Source organism: Somniosus microcephalus, chromosome 13 (genome assembly GCF_052327205.1).
Source record: "Somniosus microcephalus isolate GS21.2 chromosome 13, FLI_Smic_1.0, whole genome shotgun sequence".
NCBI lineage: Eukaryota > Metazoa > Chordata > Chondrichthyes > Squaliformes > Somniosidae > Somniosus > Somniosus microcephalus.
This window is the reverse complement of record NC_140999.1, coordinates 35,417,008-35,438,415: the sequence shown is the minus strand read 5'-3', so window position 1 is coordinate 35,438,415 and position 21,408 is coordinate 35,417,008. Positions and strand designations below refer to the sequence as shown.

The window sequence follows — 21,408 nt, the reverse complement described above, 5'->3', positions numbered from 1 at the left end:
ATTAATATATATTGTGAACAGCTGGGGTCCTAGGACCGATCCTTGCGGTACCCCACTTTGTGTCGATTGGGCTTATACTCACTGGAGTTTAGAAGATTGAGAGGGGATCTCATCGAAACCTATAAAATTCTGTCAGGCCTGGACAGACTAGATGCAGGAAGGATGTTTCTGATGGCCGGGGAGTCCAGAACCAGGGGTCATAGTCTAAGGATAAGGGGTAAGCCATTTAGGACTGAAATGAGGAGGAATTTCTTCACCCAGAGAGTGGTGAACCTGTGGAATTCTCTGCCACAGAGGGCGGTGGAGGCCAGTTCATTAAATATATTCAAGAAAGAGTTGGATATATTTCTTAAGGCTAAAGGGATCAAGGGATATGGGGAGAAGGCAGGGACCGGGTACTGAATTTGGATGATCAGCCATGATCTCATTGAATGGCGGAGCAGGCTCGAAGGGCCGAATGGCCTACTCCTGCTCCTATCTTCTATGTTTCTATGTGTGGGGGGGTTAAAATCCCGAAATCGGGGGGCACGAACCCATCCCACCCCCAACCCGCCTCCATGCCAGTTTAAAAGGAGGCGGGTACCCGACCCGCACTGGGAGCCGCCTCCCCGAGGCGGGAAGGGGATTAGTGCCAATTAACTGCCTGTTAACAGGCAGTTTTTAGCCTAATCCCTATTTTCATTTTTGAAGTGTGGGATTCCCGACAGCTCCAAACTACGCCAAGTTAGCGAGGCGGGCCATCGGGATGAAGGGCTTGGAGGGGTCGAGATGTCCAGTGTTCAGGTGAGTGATGGGTGCATGAGTGCAGAGGTAAGTGTGTTTGGTGTGTGTAAAGTGTTTAAAGAAGTTTTACTTACCTTTACTTACCTTTACAGCCTTCCTTCCTTCAGATCTTGGGAGTCCCTCATCTCACCGGCACAGAAAGCAGAATGGCCACGATCTGTCAAAAATTGCAGCATTCAGCTTTCTGTTCCGGAGAGATCTCTAAATCATCCTGAGAGGAAGGAATTAACTTAGAGTACAGATTGTCAGTGTTTGACAGCTTCAAACAGCTGTCAAACGCTGATATTTCATCTGTCAAAAGGTCTTGACAGATGAAATATCAATCTGTGATGCCACCTGTTGCCGGGTGGCCCTTAATTGGCCTGCTGAGCCCACTGGGCAGGCACAACAAGGTCAATCAAGTCAAAATTGCTTGGGTTGTCTACAACTCGATGGAGGTGGTACTACAACCCCAAAAGTTGCAGTCCCGCCTCCTGCCCACCTCCTCAATGAAAATCCAGCCCTTTAACTTCCCACCTGACCCAAACCCACCCATTTTTGGGTATTATTTTCCCTATTCACCCTATCAAAACCTTTCATTATTCTAAATACCTCTGTTAAATCTGCTCAGTTTTCTCTGCTCCAGTGAAAATATGGCTTTTTATGGCTGCACTCACACTTTCAAGGTATTCCGGTACTGTACTTGAACTCCTAGATCTCTCTCAATCCCTCCACACTCTTCAGTATTTTTCCATTGAATTTATACTTTCATTCCTTGATTTTCCTTCCAAAATGAATTACTTCGCTGTTCTCTGCATTGAATTATATCTGCCACCTCTCTGCCTATTCCATGAGCCTGTCTATCTCCTCCTGTAGCCTATTATATATCATTTTGGTGCAGAAGTTATGGTACAGTGGGAAAAATGCCATTTTTTCTAAGCAATCATTTCTTCCAAGTTTTCGGTTGATGGCTGCATAATGGTCCAACCCCACTCTTGTTTATAAAATCATCTGAAGTCTTTGGCAAGATAACCGCTTTGTAACACTGCTGGGCATCCACTGATCTCTATGTAACCATTGCCTCGCATATACTTTTACATACGGAACTGTATTCATTCATTCATTTTCACATTTTAGATTTGCTAAGGTCAGATGGTAAAGAAGTGATGCATTACCTGGTAGTAAATGTGGAAGTTCCTCTCATTCTCATACTGGCTAACAACTCGGGATTTCTCCAACAGAAAATTAGAGATTTTACCTCCATCTGGCTCTCCACCACGACTGAACTGAATTTCAACATATTTTCCCTATGGAAGAAATAGTACATCTTGGCATAGGATCTGAACAGTGACACACACTCACACACACGCACACCAACGCACACATAAAATAGAAACTTAAAAGGACCATGTTTCTTTATAGCCAGCAGAGCGTGTCAGAACTATGCTCCCCGGGAAGGATCAGCAATGTGCCCACTATTTCCAGAGCAGGCTTATTTGCATGTAATGAGCTGAGTTGGGTGCGCTTGGCAACCTGGCACTGGGCACACCAAACCCCATGGCGCAGAGACACCAAGGGCATGTAAAGACCTGCAGTAATGCATATTATGGTTAAGTAAATATTATCACTAATTAAAATATCGCACTGCGTATCCCTGTTCTGTAAACAACGATGGAGTTCAGTACATACTCATGATGAGTTACTGGTAAGATCCAGGGTACCAGTGGACAAGCAGACAAATTCCCTGAATTCCGAATAGGTGACGAACACTTTGTGGCAAATGGATTAGGTGCTGAAAGGAGACTGAGGGGTTGAATTTCCACAGGGGTTCTTCCAATTGTTTGCCATATCTTCGGCGGAAGATCACAGAAACCCCGGAGAAATAACAAAACAAAGTTATGGAGGAAGAATCCCCGTGGAAATTCATCCCCCTACTATTTAGAATCCATTAGGGTCACTGTGAATCATAACAAACTGATTCAGCTCAATGATGCATGAAAAGTAAGGCATTTGAAACACACACAGCAGAAACCTAAGGAGTGACTTACAAATCGACTGGAATTATTGTTTCGTACAGTCTTGGCATTTCCAAAAGCCTCGAGCAGAGGGTTTGACTGCAGGATGATATCTTTTACATGCTAGAATAAGGTAGACAAAAAAAAAGTTATGTCTTTGCCTCCATTACAAACTTGCAGCACTGGTATTCCTTTCTATGCACCTGGGAAATGCTCAGTTCCCAGAAGAAAAGGAGAGGAAAAAAGGTGCAGGCTCACGACACTGGGTTCCCACCTCCTTTACGTTGCCCAAAGATTTTTGGGGCTTCTCCCGAGGGGTGAGGGCGTGGAGTACCTGCACTTAGACCAAGCGCTGTCACAGGGCAGGAATGGACATGAGGCAGGAGGGGACATTCCTGACCCTCCTCCTCATTGTCTTCAAGGCTTGCCTGAAGGGTGCCAGTGGCAGGGGTACCAGAGGAAGCTGCGGTTAGCGTGAGAGAACAAGCCAGTGTAAAGGGACTGTTGAGTCAGCGCTCAAATCCTTGACAGTCTGGCTTTAGCTGCATGTGCTGCCTGTGATCAGTTGGAGGAGGAGAGAAAGAAAGATATACATATACTACTCAATGAGTAGTCCACTCAGTAGGGCTGAGATTCGTCATCGCCCTTCGCCTGGGGGCTAGTCAGACCTGAAGTGGCCTCCACCTGATATGACCTGAACATATCTGCATTTTTGCGTTCAGGCCACTTACATAGGCCTGGAAGCTGGGGAAGAAAGTCAGCAGCAGCTGCAAAAACAACAGCAAGAAGACCTCTAGCCCTGACCGCCTTCTTCCTGCAGCTGCAAATGAAGGTCCATCATTTCTGTATAGCTTCAACAGGTGGCAACCTGGCTCTGCTCAGATCCTCCAATCCGAGTGGGGCTGGACGCAAAGCCATGAGCCTACTTCTTCTGGGCATTCCTCCAAATGGGGGGCCTGGCTGGTGTTCTGACAAGAAAATGAGGTAGGAGCCCCTGTTACTTCCCTGGTGCCCCAGGTGAATGGGATGATGCCGTTTATGTAAAAAAACTCTACGCACTTGGTTTGAGTATAAAGCAAGGCTTTAATCAACTTGTTTCAGAACATGGAGGTCTAGTTGTACTTCACTAGTTCCTGTCTTACAAAATGTCCCTGGAAAGCTGGGCCCACGCCCGAGTATTTATACACCTTGGACGGCGCCACCAGCTGGCTGTCCAGCGTTATTTCATGAGTAGTTTCTTGATGGAGATTTATAACGCTGTTTATGACTAATGCGGGTGTAACTCTTTTCCCACCACCGTTGCCCTTCCCTTGGGAGACACACAGGAAATTCTTAAGCTATACAAAGAGGGTGTACACCCAGCATAGTGATTCTATGTACCCTTTCCCTCTCCCTTATGCCTGGGAAAGAAGCATTTGCAAACTGACGATCCTCAGGCACAATGAAGTGCTAAAGTTAATACAAATGTTCAGATCCTCCATCGTTACCTGGACCTTTGATCCTCCTCCTGACACTTTGGAGATGTAACCCATAATATATTTTGCTGCTACTGTTTTTCCGGCTCCACTTTCACCGCTGGAAGACAAAAAGCCAGAATAAATAACTGCCGTGATATGAATTCTCACTGGCCTCTAAGCTGTACCGATCTCTTCTACTTCATTCATGCTCAGAGCTGCATTCGCCCAAATAGGACTCACGTGACCCCCCCTTTTGGTTTTTCATTCAAAAAGGGAAAGTGAAAAAGTTCAAATACCATAGAGGTATTTTGTACACGGCCAGCACAGGAGATTTCTAAACTCCTTTTCCAAACGATGCAAATAAGTTCAATATGTAAGTCCCAATAAAGCTGTTTTTCTGCAAATCGCCTGAATTTGCTGCATTTCAGCGAAGTCCTACAAAGCACCCGCCAGTGTCTATAATGGTGAGAAATTCTGTTTTCTAAAATTCAGAATATAAAGAAACCCAGCAGAAAGGTGAATTTTCTAAGACGACAATGTGTACAAAACAAATGGAAGCAGAACCACCCACCTTTTGCCCAATGATTTGGCTCTTGATGATGTATTGGACTAGTTAACCACTCTCCCACTGACAGTATTATTCTATCTACCTGTGTCCTCACTGCAGCACGTCAGGGATCCAAGTCTCCAAAATTCTAAAGGAAATACACTAGCAGTGTTTGCATGGAAGATGGCGTGTGACATAAGAAAACTACTAGGCACTTGGTCTAAGCATTAAACAAAGCTTTAATCAACTGTTTTTCAACATGGAAATCTAGTTGTGTCCTTCACTAGTTCCTGTTAAAGAATGTCCTGAGCAAGCTGGGCCCATGCCTGAGTATTTATACTCTCCCTGGACAGCGCCACCAGCAGGCCGCCCAGTATTATTTCATTAGTCATTTCCACATGAATGACAAGATTCATGTCAGTGTGTTCTACCCAAAGGTGCATAAAATGCACACAAGGACTTTCGATAACCAGGTTCCAGGTTCTTGCTTTTCATCGGTCAGCAACATTTGCAGTGACACAGTGACCCGATATTCACTTGGAGGCTGGGAGGGAACAGGGCGGAAGAACGGGTTTCCCTCAGGCCCTGCCGAGTTTAACAGCAGGGCCTGATTAACATTTTTTGTCTCCGTTTCCCGGCTGCAGCCAGCCAGATTGAAACGCTGGCTGGCTGGCGGGCAGGAAGGCCTGCGGTATCAGACGCAGCCAGGGAACGAAGAGGAGGGAGGGAGAGATTGTGGGTCGGGTAGGTGGATCGATCGGGGGGCCGGAGACATGGGGGGGGGGGGAGGGGGGCGGAAACATCGCGGAGCTGGAGACATTAGGGGATCAGAGACATTGGGGGGCCAGAGAAATTGGAGGGCTGGAGGGGAGATCAGAGGCGCTGGGAAGGGGAGTTAGAGAGCGGAAGGTTTGGAGAGGGAGACTGGAGGCGTCGGGTGGGATGGGGGAGATTGGAAGGGTCGCTTCGGTGGGAGGTCATGGCTTGGTGGTTGGGGGTGTTTCTTCACTGGGTGGAGGGGAGGGTGGAAAGCGGGTAAGTTGGATCCAGCAGGTAAGTAGAAAGGCACCTGAAGGGCACTTACCTGCTGCATCCAGCAGTCCTCGCCTCCCTTTAGCTGCCAGTTTCCTGAGGCCTGGGAAACCCAGCCGGCCAGGGTGAAATTTAAAATGGAGATTAAATGCATGCAGCTTTATTACAATATTGAAATGACCAGCCCGCCTCCTAGGAGCGGGATGGTCACCCGCCGCCCATCCCGCCTCTGTTAAAACTAGAAATGGGTGGGTTGGAGGCGGGTTGGGGTCAGGTTTGAGATTTTCAACATTTTTACATCCCACCTGACCCAAACCCACCCATTTTTGGGGGTTAAAATTCCCCCCAGTGTTACAAAGGACACCATTTTGAGTTAAATCAGCAGCATTATATTTTTAACCGTATAGAATCTGCCACTGTATCTACTCAAAATGATATCACTGTGATCGTCCCTTATCTGCCACCACCTTTATTGGTACTAAACCCGCTTTTATAGAAGTCACACAGTGTTGAAGTGTTCACAGCCATCTATTAGTTTTAGGTAAAGGAATGGTGAAACCTTTAGAGAAAGCGTTTGCGCTTTTCTTGCCCTTTAGCTTTGATGAGACGTGTATTGCTTTTGTTCCACAGTTCCAGAGAGTTACAGCTTCTAAATGTTACAGTAGGGACTAATGTGTGTGTGTGTGTGTGTGTGTGTGTGTGTGTGTGTGGGGTTGGGGGGGGGCGCGGGGTGGGGGGGGGTGGTCTGTGATAGTACATAGCAGACATTTATCAGTTTGTCAGCAATCTGTTCGGGTTTATTTTGAGGGGTATTTGATGGCCAATACATAAAAGGTTTGGATAGAGCATAATGGGTTCCCTTCTTGTAATCTGTGCATTGTTTCTGCTTCATACCTGATGATAACACACTGGTTCTCTGCATCAATCAACATATTCCTGTACATACTGTCCGTTAGAGCATAAATGTGAGGTGGATTTTCATACTGAGCCTGCAGATAGAAAGGAAACTGTCTAAGCCAAAGGAGAAACTGTCAAGCATTGTACTTAAGGAAACAGTTACAATTATAAAATGAACACATAGGAAGTTCTACTCAACAGAGTGTTGTTGTCCTTTAAATAATGAGCACATTTTTCTAAAAATATCAGAAATGTAGCAAAAAGGCATACTTTGTTTCTGAGTGCCTTTGAAAAATGATTAGCATCAAACTAAATTCTTACAGGAATTTTCTAGAATATTTTGAAAGGCAGATTTAGTAAAGTACATTGTAAAGGTTGGAATTTTGAAATTAATTGTCATGCCGATGGTCATGAAGATAATGGAAAAATGTGCGATAGAATGGAACCTTTTCCGTTCATACCTAAAAAGAGGTCGAGCACAGAATGATTCTCGTGTGCACATTCTCCTCACATTACTCTGACAATGTACTGTGACCCCCTGCACTTCCAACACACAACAGCTCACCGGGAATTTCAAAACAGACCTCTAACTTTGCTCAAGGCTTTTGAATGTTGTACTTATGTCCGCTAGTCACATGCTTATTGGCCAATATAAATAGCTTATTTACTTCAACCTCATCTATACCTTGGGGCGCCAATCACGACTCCCCTCACTCTTCTCCAATGAAATTAAGTTTAGTCACTTGAGCATTTCCTTGTACTTAGTTCCAAAAGGCCTGAAATCATCCTGGTCACTCTTCTCTGAGCCCTTTCTAATGTATCTATATCGTTCCTGAGAATGAGTGACCAAAACTGCATGCCATACTCCAGAACTGGCCTCCCCATTGATCTGTACAATGTCTGTATTACCTGTTCTGACTTTTAGTCCAATGCCCTTCAGATGTACCCCAATACCTGATTTGCCTTATTAATAACTGCCTCACACTGATCAGATGCTTTCAGTGTATGCTCAGTGATTACTTCCAAATCTTTTCCTTGTCGAGGCTCTTTCACGTTATACATGTTTAATGGTATCGAGTACGATATGTATTACCCCTATATTTATCCACTTTAAAATCAGTGCGCCGTATCTCAGCCCATCCATGTAATTGGTCCAAGTTTAACTGAAGATAGTTGAACTCATTCTAATTGTTACCTGTCCACAGAACTTTAAGTCACCAGCAAATTTAATAACGCTGTTACATATACTCTGTTCCATATAATTCACAAATATTGCAAATAGCAGGGATCTCAGAACAGATATAACAACAGAAAATGCTGGAAAAACTCAGCAGGCCAGGCAACATCCGTGGAGAGAAATTAGAATCGATGTTTCGGGTGAACCCTTTTTCAAAACTGGAAAGGAAATGAAATAGATCGAAGGCAGGGCAGAACAGATTCTCAGAACAGGTTCTCAGAACAGAACTCTGGTTACCTTTTCTCAGGCAGAGCATATCCCATTTATCGGCATCCCCTGCCTTCAGTTGCTAAGCCAGTGTTCAACCCATCTACATAATTTATTAGGTTTTAAGCGCCACCCAACTATGATAGCTGTGCTCTTTAAGTGCTCATTAATAGCATGCCGTAGAATGTCCTGAAGCATTTTCCCTTTATAGATGTTAGGCAAACTGACCTGTAATTATCAGGTTTGTGCCTTCTCTTTCTCTGAATACTGAAACTACACCAATTTTCTGGATATTTAAAATTCCAGTTTCTGCATAACACATTCTTTACTAATTTCTATATATGTTATCGATCACTTAGCCTGCATTTGCTATGACTAGAATTCATTTTAACATTTGCTCTTGGGATGTGGGCAGTACTGGCAAGGCCACATCAAGTTACCCTGAAAAGGTCGTGATGGGCCTGCATCGTAAATTGCTGCAGTCCTTGCGGTGATGGTGCTCCTACGATGGTATGAGGTAGGGAATTCCAGGATTTTCAGCCAGTGATGATGAAGCAATAGCGATATATGTCCAAGTCAGGATGGTGTGTGACCAGGAGGGGAACTTATGTTCCCATGATCTTGCTGCTTTTGTTTTTTTTTGGTGGTGGAGGTTACGGGGGCTGGAGGTACTGTTGAAGTAAGCTGGGAGAGTTGCGTCGGTGCGTCTTGTAAATGGTACATACTGCAGCAACAGTGCACTGGTGGTGGAGGGGGTGGATATTGATTCCAGTAGCAGGGGTGTTGATCAAGCGGACTGCTCTCTACTAGATATTGTTGAGCCTGGTTGCAGTTGCACCCACACAAATGAGTGGTGAGTATTCCATCACACTCCGGAGTTAAGCCGTCTAAATGATGGCGAGACTTGTTGTACTCAGCCTCTGCCCTTCTCTTGTAGCCGCTTTGTGGATATGGCTGATCTAGCTAACCTTTTGGCCAATGCTGATGGTGGGGTCTCAGCACTAGTGGTGCTGTGGAAGGTCAGAGGGAGGTGGTGGGGCCACTTCTCATTGGAAATGGTCAATGCCTGGCACTTATGTGGTGGGAACATTACCTGCCACTTGTCAGCCAAAGCCTGGATGTTGTCCATGGGCATGGGCTGATCTATTATCGGAGGAGTTGTGAATGGAGCTGAACGCTATGGAATCATCAGCAAACAGCTCCACTCCTGAGGGAAAATCATTGATGAAACAGGTGAAATATATTGAATGGACAAGAAGGATATTCTGTATCTGCCAGATCTTAATCATCTGTAATAGCTTTACTGAATTCATCCTTTAACGCTCCCAACCTGTTCTTTGACCTTATTTCTATTATTACTGTAATTGTATAGCTATTTTGGGTCCTGCTAGCTGCTTTCTGAGGTTTGTCCCTCTACTTCTTTCTCACTTTTCTTAGTACTTTAGCTATCCACAGTTGCCATTTGTACTAATCCGAGTCCTTTCTATTTTTTGTTTCCTTGTATATAATTGACCTCTTTTTATGTTCCTTCTAACATTCTTGTTAAACCACTGTTTAACGGCGCTTCTTTCCTTAAACTGAATAAACTTTCTTTCTTCATCCTATTTAATAGTCTTAATTATGTTACATTTCTTATGGCTGCTCCAGAGGTGGAAATAAAGTGGGCAGAACGAAGATGTATAAATAGTTACAGGAAAAGATAAATGTACAGCTGATGAACTAAACACAGATCTGACAAACCTCACTTCTCTCCTAGCCTGACCAGATCACTGACCTTATGACAGCAGACAACTCATCTTCAACTAAATACATTTAAATAGTTTGACCCTAAACTTACCACAGCAGACAATGTGGAACTGGTAGCTCTATGAATTGTAATGATCTGACTTCCACTTCTCCCCTCTCACACACATATATTAAAACATCAGTTCACATTTTTACAAGAGAACACATGACTAGTTTTTAAAAAAATACCTTCTGGCCCTAAAATATCTATTTATAGTTCCAGTTAAAATGAAAATGAATATTAATTAAATGAAGCATAAAGGCAAGCCACAGTTAATGAGGTAGTATCAGTGGGTATTTACACACACATAACCTAGAAGCCAGCAGATTCAATCCCTGGTCTGTGCTTAATTTGATGCTCTCAGTCTTTAGTCTTTCACACACTGAACGACCTATTGAATATTTCCAACATTTTCTGTTTTGATGACTGATTTTCAGCATTTGCAGTGGCTCTTTTTTATCTCTTGCCACTCTGGTAGTTAATTATCCAGTGACCCCTTCTGGGAAGTACATGTGTGTGGTTGTTAGGCTAGGATAAGATCAGACTGTGATGCCTCCAGCGGGCGAACAGCTTGCAGACCCTCACTGTTCAGACTTGCACTTGACTATACTGGTGGTGATGGAACTGTGCCTGCAAAAGAGCTACTACCTTCAGGCATAGAGAGGAGGGAAAGGAATAACACTGAAAAGATGTGCAACAGCCTTTTCTTATAAAATGAATAGCTCAAACACAACATATTTCTTCTTTTACAACAGAAATCTTCCAGTTCAACCAGAAACTGCAACCAACTTGAAGATAAGTGTTTTTGCACACAAGCAAAATGCTTTTAATTTTACCATCAGCGTAATGGTCCTTTTTGAGGAAAGTGCAATGAGTGACGCACTGTGCCACTCACTGACTAAAGAAGTCAATGCATCTGCAAGTTGCCAGCAGTCCCCACTTGTGCTGGTGACATTACCACAGAATCACAGCCAAAGAAAATAAAAATGTAGAAACACAGTGGATGCTTATACATGGCTGACCAAAGTGAGTGCAGAAGTCAACACAGAAAGTTTTCTCTGGGGAAAAAGAAGTGCTAAAATCGAAAGTTTACTTACAGCTCCTTGATAAATTTCAACTTCTCTGTCTGTGAAATAAGGCATCTGTTTGAAGGGGTTCACGGAGATGAGCACTGAACCGATGTATGTCTGAGACACAAGTTAAGGCGTTTTACTGGGAGTGTTGGTTGAGAATGGAGGCCGACATTCCATGGGAGCTCCGCTGCTCTAACGTCGTAACATCAGCAGGAGGGACCCCGCAGAAAATGGCTGCCCTGTAGAACCTCTGTTCACGTCTTGCAAGGCAAATTGCACCAAGGGGCTGGAGTTCGGGATGTGAACTCTCTAAGCCCGGATTTCCGTTCCTGGATCTGGAAAGGTACCTGCTGCCTCTGTGGTGGCCAGTACGCCAAGTCGAGTCGAGGCATACCTGGCCTAACGGCGTATGTGGGCTCCACAGGTTGGGTCCAGATCAGGCAAGCAGTATGGACCCCTGAAAATCTCATGTTTATTTTATTTTTTAAAAACCTGTTACGAAATCCATTTAATTAATCTTAACATTTATGTCATTTCCATCATTTAGACAGACAAAGGCATATAACATTGGCACTGCATGTTTTCTACATCATTGCTTTAATGAGGTACTAGACCCTTATTACTGGAAACTTTCTGGTATCCGGCACTGACGGGACCGAGCTGGTGCCGTACCATCAAAACTGCCGTAGAAACCAGCGCTAATGTTAAAACATACGGAGCTTTTGAGCTCAGTGTGAATCAACAAACCCTGTTGCTTAGCAACAGCTTCAAAACAGTCGGCCGCAGCTTAAAAGCATCTCTGTAGCTAAGCAACAGCTTCAGCTAGACCTTGCAGAGCTGGACTGGAAAAAAAAAGCAACAAGAAGTAAAAAAACTTATAGGAAATGGCTCCTGAATTTTGCTGGTAGATAGAGCTTTCTGGACATTTAACCTCCGGTTAAACGAAAGTTTCCTGCACATTGATAGAAGAGACAAAGGGCCAAGTTTGCATACCCGGCACACCTACGTAAGCATGTCTGAGGATATCTGCCTTCACAAGGGAGGCTATGACAGAGTTATTTTGGAGACAGGATCGAGCACAGTGACAGCCCTGCTGTTGTGTCAAAGTCACCACAGTATTGAATGTTTATGCAATCAGATTCTTTAAAGATGCCACAGGTAACATTTGTAGTTCTGGCACTTGGCCCTGGGCACATACACATCAAAGTCACCAAAATCAACTACAACAATCTGTATGTGAAGAAATGAGCAGCAGCCCTTTAACAGCTTCTCTGGCCACTTGCTGCCATACTGCTCCCTCTGCATACTATAATTATGATAATAATCTGACTTCACTGAATCTGGTGAGGTCAGCTCCCTACTCTTGTAGTGCAGGACTGCAGGTACACTCCACAATCTCAGCACCATTTTCCCGCAATTGGGTATTTGGCCTATTACTTCCTATAGAGGGCAGAATCTCCTCCTTTTTGCACGAGGGAAGTGCTCAGTTCCCGGGTGCAGCAAAAGGCAGAGGGGACAAAGACCCTTTGTGCCAGATTTCTGTCCCCAAACCATTGTCATAGGATTTCCAGGGATTTCCAAAATCTACAAGACTGAGTCTATACCTGTAGTAGGTGTAGGCCCAGTGTAAGCATGCCGAGGATCTGAGGGGTGAGGTGCATTCCTGACCTTCCCACTTCATTTATCTCCCAGTGAACCTCTGGGGTGCCCAAGTAGAGGGGCACCTCAAAAAGCTGGCAGTGGTGCTTGTGGCAAGTCAGTCGGCAGAGCAAAGGGAAAGTGGGTCTATGGGGGTCCCAGGTGCATTCCAAAGATCAATGGCATAAGGTTACTGAAATTTTTCACCTTCCTGAGCATGATCTAAGGATTTTGGGTCTTCTGGCTGCTGCTGTTTTGGTTTCCAGCTACATCCTTGATTCTGCCCCATGATCGCAGTGCAAGCCACTGCCGGCGATAGCCTGTGCCACCATTGCATGGCTTCAGCCAGGGAATTTTGGTGGACCCCATCACTCCCCCTTACGATGTGCTTCTGCATTGTGGAAACTTTCTTGTAACAGATGCTCTGAAATAGAAATGTTTTATAACTTGGAGTGTTGTTAGTACTGTATATGAAGGTGTTATAAAGATTAACAAATACTCACAAGTCAACAATTTGGTAAAAAGAATTGCACTTACATTGCACTTATTACAACTCTGGGAAACACTTTACATACAGTGAATTACTTTGATGTGCAAGGAGCAGTAATATTGCACACAGCAAGGTCTGACAAGCAGATTACTATTGACCAGTTAAACTGTTTTTGATGGTTTTGGGAGGTCACAAAGCGAAGTCCCAGCTCTTATTCAAATAGAAAGAAATAACTTGCATTTATAGAGCGCCTTTAATGACCTCAGGATGTCCCAAGGTGCTTTACACTCAATTAAGTACTTTTGAAGTGTAATCACTGTTGTAATGTAGGGAAACATAGGGGTCAATTTGCACACAGCAAGGTCCCACAAACAGCAATGAGATAATGATCTGTATTTAGTGATGTTGGTTGAAGGATAACTATTGACCAGGATACAGGAGAGAATTCCCCTACTCTTCTTCAAAATAGTGCCATGGGATCTTTAACATCAACTTGAGAGGGTTAATGGGACCTCGGTTTAACGTGTCATCCGAAAGACGGCACATCTGGCACTGCAGCACCCACGCAGTACTGCACTGAATTGTCAGCCTAGATTATGTGCTCAAGTCTGTGAAGTGAGGCTTGAACTCATGACCTTCTGTCTCAGAAGCAAGTGCTGACACCGCATCAAGGCTGACACCTGACGAGTCATGGGATCTTTGACGTCCTCCAGACTTACTGGAATAGCAGGCATGGCTTTGGCTGAACATCTTGTCTCATCCAGAGGCTGACATCTCTGATAATGCAGCACTCTCTCAGTACTGCTTTGGAATATCAGCCTAGTTTATGTGATCAAGTGCTGGAGTGGAGCTTTAGCCCAAACATTCTTATTCAGAGGCGAGTGCTGCCACTTAGCCAAACTCAATGAAGAGCTACTTACATCTTCGTCACTAGATTGCTGTGCATTTAGATACCACTTTCTGTCATCTAAGAGATGAATAAATGGCATTGCATTTACAGTAACATGACTTCTGTGTATGTTTATTAGTCATGACAGTACAGACCAAACCAAAGGAAGAGGAAGCGGGATCACACAGAATGTGTAATGTGTTCTGTAAAGGCAAAGCTGCAATGCTTTCCTGTGGATGTTGCAACATTTGATGTTGACAAATGAGATGCAGATATGCTACTTTGTGGATGTCTCAGAGTTGAGCAGCACTGCGCACAGGGAAGGGGCAACTGAGACAGTACGACTGGACATCTCAGCTGGTGGGAAGTGAAGGGTAGAAGTTTCGGTGGAAGGTTGATGGGACTCAAGTTTCACCCAGTGCTTTGGCCTCCCCATGATCCTGCCCCAAATCTGGGAACAGGGGGCAGGTTCCTACATCATTAGTGGTGCAATGGGGTCGTCAAACTGGCGCAGTAGAATTTTGAAGCAACAACCTGCCCTTCCATGGGAGGGGGCTACAGGTTGGTTGGACCAAAGATTAAAGACAGAAGTTTAAAAAAAATTAAATCTCATCACTCCCATGCTGGCGGGCGCTAATCCAATAGCAACCGATTCCCAGTCGGTTCCCACTTTCTGGGGTTCAGTCAGTCCAGGACAACATCTATGTCTGATCTCTGCAGATGTGAGTGTCGCTGGACCTGGTATCTGTCAGGATTTCTGGGGTAGCCCGGGAATGCTCAGATCTGCACCCAAATTGTTGTCAGGTATGTGGGGGGTGGGAGAGTTGGACAGAATAAGCACCCTCTTCCCATTTCCTGGAGACTGAACTGAAGGGATGAAAACCAGGTGGATCCGGGTTCTGTGCCAAATTCTGGTGCCTCTACTGATGCTGTGCCTGAATTCCACTCCCAGAAGAAGCAGACTTTATGGGATTATATCTCCTGGCAGCAGAACTATAGTAGCTTTTCTCACTTGCCTATTCTTCTTGTAGTGTATGTACCTTTAAGAGAGAACTACTTTTACAGCTCCTGTATACTGTAGTACCAGCAGTGACCACACCTGTATATAAGCCCTGAGCAGGCATCTGTACTGTTAGTTTTTAGACTACCCTCATCCAGTAAACACCTGTTGATTGTTGATCTGCAGTCTCCGTCTATTTATTGAAGAACACCATACCTTAAGATTCACAGATTTAATAGTGGCGATGAGGTCGATTCGAACCTACCTGCAACTCTGCATTTCCTCCCAAGGATTCGCTCCTGGAGGACAGTGGAAGAAAGTCGAGGCCAGAAGCACGGGCGTCGACCACGAGCAACCGCCCAGTCATCCGGCAGAAAGTGAGCATCGCAGGGGAGGCTGTTGAGAGCTGGGCTTGGTTCTCCAGCCACGACGATCCAGCTACAGGCTGGCAACAGGTACAGCGCAGACCCTTCCCGGACAGCGGCGGCTGGAGCTGACCGACGGCACAGAAAAGGCCGAGCAGCGTCGACGGGGTAAGAGAGAGGGTAAAGAGCACAGGGCGCAGCCGGGGGTTGAGGACCGAGCGGCGTCGACGGAAAACAAAAAGAGAGAGAGGGTAAAGCACAGCTGGGGTTCAGGACCGAGCGGCGGCAACGAGAGAGGCGCACAGGAAAACGCGCAGAGCACAGCCAGGGCTCAAGGGCTGAGCAGCGTCCGCGGGGGAAGAAAGGAAGCGCGGGAGACGCCATTTGAGCCGCGGAGAAGAAGGGAGAGTGCGGGAGACGCCATTTTTGAAGCCGCAGCGGAGAGAAGGGCGAGCGCGGGAAGAAAGGGAAGCGCGGGAGACGCCATTTTGAGCCAGCGGAGAAGAAGGGAGAGCATGGGAGACGCCATTTTAGCCAGTCTAACCACACCCAGGGATGCCGAAGAGTGGCAGTGTCACAGCGTTCGACAATGAAGTCGAAGATTGGGCGACATATGTGGAACGCATTGAGGTGTACTGCAAGGCGAATGAAGTGCCAGATGCCAGGAAAGCACTGGTTTTGTTGAATTCCATGGGTGCAAAAACGTATGGCTTACTGCGAAACCTAATAACCCCAGAGAAGCCAGTGGATAAGGATTTCGAAAACATAGTGGAAATCCTACAGGACCACTTAAACCCCACACCGCTGCTGATAGCAGAAAGATTTAAGTTTCACAAAAGGAACCAGCATAAAGACGGAAGTAATGCTGAGTATTTAACGGAACTGCGCAAGCTATCGAAACACTGCCAGTTTGGAGCGGGACTAGCAGATACATTAAGGGACAAGTTTGTGTGTGGGCTTCAAAGTGAAGGAACCCAGAAACGGCTTCTATCAGAAAAGGATCTTACGCTGGACAAGGCTTTCAGCATGGCAGTATCACACAAAGCAGCCACATGGGGCGCTGCAGAGATACAACGGAGACCGCAAGAATATGGCACCAATGAAATGTCATATGGAGCAGGGAAGTGTTATCGCTGCGGCAGAACAACACACGACCAGAAGGATTGTTGGTTCAAGGACCAAGTGTGCAGACAGTGTGGAAAAGCAGGACACATAGCAAGAGTCTGCAGGTCGGGGAAGAAAACCAGCAGCAAGAAATCTCCACAGGAGAAGTACAAAAAGGTACATAAGGTGACGGAGAGTAGTTCAGACGAACAGAAAAGTGATACAGACTCTGGAAGCAAGGAGCTGGGTTGTCTGAAACTACATAATGTAATCAAAATGGAGGATCACCAGACTATCTGGGTCACGCTCAAGATAGACAGAGTCCAAGTGGAAATGGAATTGGACACAGGATCAGCCCTAACAGTCATAAACCGAAGGGACTACAAGCGGCTATTCTCACATATACCCTTGAGAGCTACAGAGATTGTCTTGAAGACGTACACAGGGCAAAAAGTCTACCCCAAAGGAAAAATAAGGGTGAACGTGATATACAACGGCCAGGAAATACCAAAAATGGACCTGTATGTATTGCCAGATGGAGGACCACCACTACTAGGAAGTGAATGGATCCGGAAGATACAATTAGATTGGGATTCCATACAGGCACTGACGGTAGAGGCCAAAAAGGATGACGACGTCACACCTGGGCGACTGTCAAAAATGCTAACTGACGCACAAGAAGTGCTCCAGGAGGGACTTGGAACACTAAAAGGCATAACAGTGACGATTAAAATAGAGGAAAATGCAAGCCCAAAGTTTTTTAAGGCCAGACCGGTGCCTTATGCGATCCGCCCAGCCGTCGAAGCATAGCTGGAAGGTTTGGAACGTTCAGGAGTACTGTCCAAAGTGGACTGGAGCGAGTGGGCTACACCCATCGTTCCTGTAATGAAGAGGTCATTGAGTAATACGCCTGGGGAACCAAAGAAGGTTCGCATCTGTGGGGACTTTAAGGTGACAGTGAACCCAGTCCTTCACACGGTACAATATCCGCTTCCGCGGATTGAAGATATTTTCGCCTCGCTATCTGGAGGAAAACGCTTCACTAAGATTGATCTGGCCCAGGCGTACCTCCAAATGGAGGTAGAAGAAGCCTCGAAACAATACCTCACGATCAACACTCACAAAGGCCTCTACCAATACAACCGGCTGGTGTTCGGGGTAGCATCGGCTCCGGCTATTTGGCAAAGGGTAATGGATCAAGTCCTGCAAGGGATTCCAGGGACCCAGTGTTATTTGGACGACATCCTGGTCACGGGCGAAAATGACAGTGATCACCTCGCCAACCTGGAGCAGGTGCTCACTAGATTGAAGGGATATGGGCTACGAGCTAATCGCCACAAATGCGAGTTTTTCCAGAAGCAGATCTCGTATTGTGGCCACGTTATTGATGAAGAGGGGTTACATACGTCCCCTGAAAAGATTGAGGCAGTAGTCAAGGCTCCAGCACCGGAAAATGTGTCACAACTGAGGTCGTTCCTCGGGCTGGTGAACTACTACCATAAGTTCTTAACAAATTTGTCTACAGTATTACACCCACTGAACACCATACTGCAGACGGGGGTACCATGGAAGTGGAATGATGAATGTAAACGAGCTTTCCAGAAGTGCAAAGAATTGATCACATCAAAAGAGGTGTTGGCCCATTTCAACCCAGCACTACCAATTCGGTTGGCGTGTGATGCATCACCCTATGGTATTGGAGCAGTGCTGTCGCACAAATTCCCAGACGGGTTGGAGAGGCCAGTTGCCTTTACGTCTCGGTCACTAACCTCAGCCGAGCGCAACTACGCCCAGATTGACAGGGAGGCCCTCAGCCTAGTATGGGGAGTAAAAAAGTTCAACCACTATCTGCACAGGCAGAAGTTCACCTTGCTGACTGACCACCAACCACTTGTCTCCATCTTTAATCCAAAGAAGAGCGTTCCTGTTGTGTATGTACCTTTAAGAGAAGAACTGATTCTATACTGCAGTACCGGCAGTGACCACCCCTGTATATAAAGCCATAGCAGGCTTCTGTACTTCAGTCTTAAGTTGTTCTCCTGCAGTCCGTGTATTATTTATACTCGGACACTACATTGGCGACGAACAGGTTCGAACTCACCTGCAGTACTGCATCACCTCACGGGGATCTTTCCCTGAGAAGAAGCTTCTTGGAGGTCGAAGTCAGAACAACGAGCATCGACCGCGGGCAACCGCCCAAGGATCCATCGGAGTTCGGAGAGTTGCAGGAGAGGCTGTGGAGAGCTGGGCTTGGCTCCCCAGTCAAGGTGTTCCAGCAAATCGTGCTGGTAGCAGGTAGTGCGCTGACCCTTCCGGACTGCGGCGGGCTCGAGCTCGATCGAGCGGCTCTGAAAAGGGGCCGTGCAGCGTCGTCGGGAGGAAAAGAGAGAGAGAGAGGGTGGAGCGCACAGGGCGCGGTCGGTGCTCAAGAACCGGGCAGCGTAGTGAAAATAAAACAAGGGGAAGGAAAAGTGAGACGCGCCGAAGCCGCGGGTCGCCGCCATTACCCTGCAGAACGCTAGGAGCAGCGTGGCAGCAAGGGGAAGAAGGAAAAGCGCGGGAGGCGCCATTTTATTACATTGGGGAAGAAGAAAAAGCGTGGGAGGCGCCATTTTAAATCACCCAAGATGCCGAAAAGTGGCAGTATCACTGCTTTCGACAACGAGGTAGAAGACTGGACCACGTATGTGGAAAGAATTGAAGTGTACTGCGAGGCAAATGAGGTGGCCGATGGAAAGAAGGCGTCGGTATTATTAAATTTGATGGGCGCGAGAACGTACGGCCTATTGCGGCATTTAATTACCCCAGCTAAACCAATGGAGAAAAGTTTTGAAGAGATTGTTAATATCTTACAGGAACACCTAAACCCTACACCGCTGCTGATAGCAGAAAGATTCAAGTTCCATAAAAGAAACCAGCACAAAGATGAGAGCAATGCTGACTATCTTACGGAACTACGCAAGTTATCGAAGCACTGCCAGTTCGGAGCAGGACTGGCAGACACCTTACGGGATAAGTTTGTCTGCGGGCTCCAGAGTGAAGGAACCCAGAAACGACTACTTTCGGAAAAGGACCTGATGCTAGAACAGGCTTTCAGCGTGGCAGTATCCTACAAAGCAGCAGCACGGGGAGCTGCGGAAATACAACAGAAACGACAAGAATACAGCGCTAACGAAATGGCATATGGAGTAGAAAAGTGCTATCGCTGCGGCAGAACAACCCATGATCAGAAGGACTGCTGGTTTAAGGACAAAGTATGCAGGCAATGTGGGAAAATGGGACATATAGCAAGAGTCTGCAGGTCGGGAAAGAAAACCAACACTACAAGAACTACTAAGGAAAAGTACAAGAAAGTAAAGAAATTGACAGACAGTAGTTCGGAAGATCAGGAGAGTGATAAGGACTCCGGGAGCAGGAGACTAAGCTGTCTAAAGTTACACAACGTGATCGCAAAGGAGGATCACCGAACCATTTGGGTCACCCTCATGATAGCAGGGTCCCCAGTAAAGATGGAATTGGACACAGGATCGGCCCTAACTGTCATGAATCGACGAGACTATGAGCGGCTATTGTCACACATACCCTTGAAGGACACGTCCATTGTATTGAAGACATACACGGGGCAAAAAGTCTACCCCAGAGGAAAAATAAGGGTGCCACTTGAATACAACGGCAAGGAAACACAGAAACTGTATCTATATATACTACCGGATGGAGGACCACCATTATTGGGACGTGAATGGATCCGAAAAATACAATTGGATTGGCATTCCATTCAGGCGCTAAATGTGACTGATAAAAAGGATGATGACGTCATACCTGGCCGACTGTCAAAAATTCTAACTAATGCAAAAGAGGTGTTCCAACAAGGACTTGGGACTCTAAAAGGAGTAACGGCAACGATAAAAATCGAAGATAACGCAAACCCACATTTTTTTAAGGCCAGACCGATACCTTACACGATCCGCCCAGCCGTTGAAGCAGAGCTGGAGAGTCTGGAGCATTCGTGTGTGCTGTCCAAGGTGGACTGGAGCGAGTGGGCCACACCCATCGTTCCTGTAATGAAGAAATCATTGAGCAGCACGCCTGGGGAACCGAAGAAGGTTCGCATCTGTGGGGACTTCAAGGTAACTGTGAACCCAGTCCTGCACACAGTACAATATCCACTTCCACGGATAGAAGGTATTTTCGCCTCACTATCTGGGAGGGAAACGCTTTACAGAGATTGATCTGGCCCAAGCGTATCTACAAATGGAGGTGGAAGGATCTAGGAAATACCTCACGATAAACACTCACAAAGGCCTTTACCAGTACAATCGACTGGTATTCGGGGTAGCATCAGCCCCGGCTATTTGGCAGAGGGCGATGGAACAAGTCCTGCAAGGGATCCCGGGGACCCAGTGTTATTTGGACGACATCCTGGTTACGGGTGAAAATGACAGTGAACACCTTGCCAACCTGGAGCAGGTGCTCACGAGATTACAGGAATATGGGCTACGAGCCAACCGCCCCAAATGCGAGTTCTTCAGGAGACAAATCTCGTATTGTGGGCACATGATTGATGAGGAAGGGTTGCATGAGTCGCCGGACAAGATTGAGGCTGTAGTCAAGGCTCCAGCACCGGAAAATGTGTCGCAACTGAGGTCGTTCCTCGGGTTGGTGAACTACTACCATAAGTTCTTGCCGAATTTATCTACAATTCTGCACCCACTGAACGCCCTACTGCAAACTGGAGTAACATGGAAATGGAGTGATGAGTGTAAGCGTGCCTTTCAGAAATGTAAATGCCTAATCACTTCAAAAGAAGTATTGGCCCACTACAATCCAACACTACCGATTCGGTTAGCATGTGATGCGTCTCCCTACGGCATCGGGGCGGTGCTGTCACACAAATTCCCTAACGGTTCAG

At 46.2% G+C, this 21,408-nt stretch overlaps 1 protein-coding gene across 1 annotated transcript in view; it reads right to left on the bottom strand.

The window, feature by feature from the left end:
* myo1f (myosin IF) overlaps positions 1-21,408 on the bottom strand; it is a 214,742-nt gene that overhangs the window by 121,212 nt on the left and 72,122 nt on the right. The window contains exons 3-7 of the mRNA XM_086004739.1: positions 11,038-11,127; positions 6,708-6,802; positions 4,265-4,352; positions 2,811-2,900; positions 1,938-2,069 (exon numbers count right to left, since the gene is read on the bottom strand). Of these exons, the coding sequence (XP_085860865.1) occupies positions 1,938-2,069; positions 2,811-2,900; positions 4,265-4,352; positions 6,708-6,802; positions 11,038-11,127 (495 nt within the window). The remainder of the gene's footprint in view (positions 1-1,937; positions 2,070-2,810; positions 2,901-4,264; positions 4,353-6,707; positions 6,803-11,037; positions 11,128-21,408) is intronic.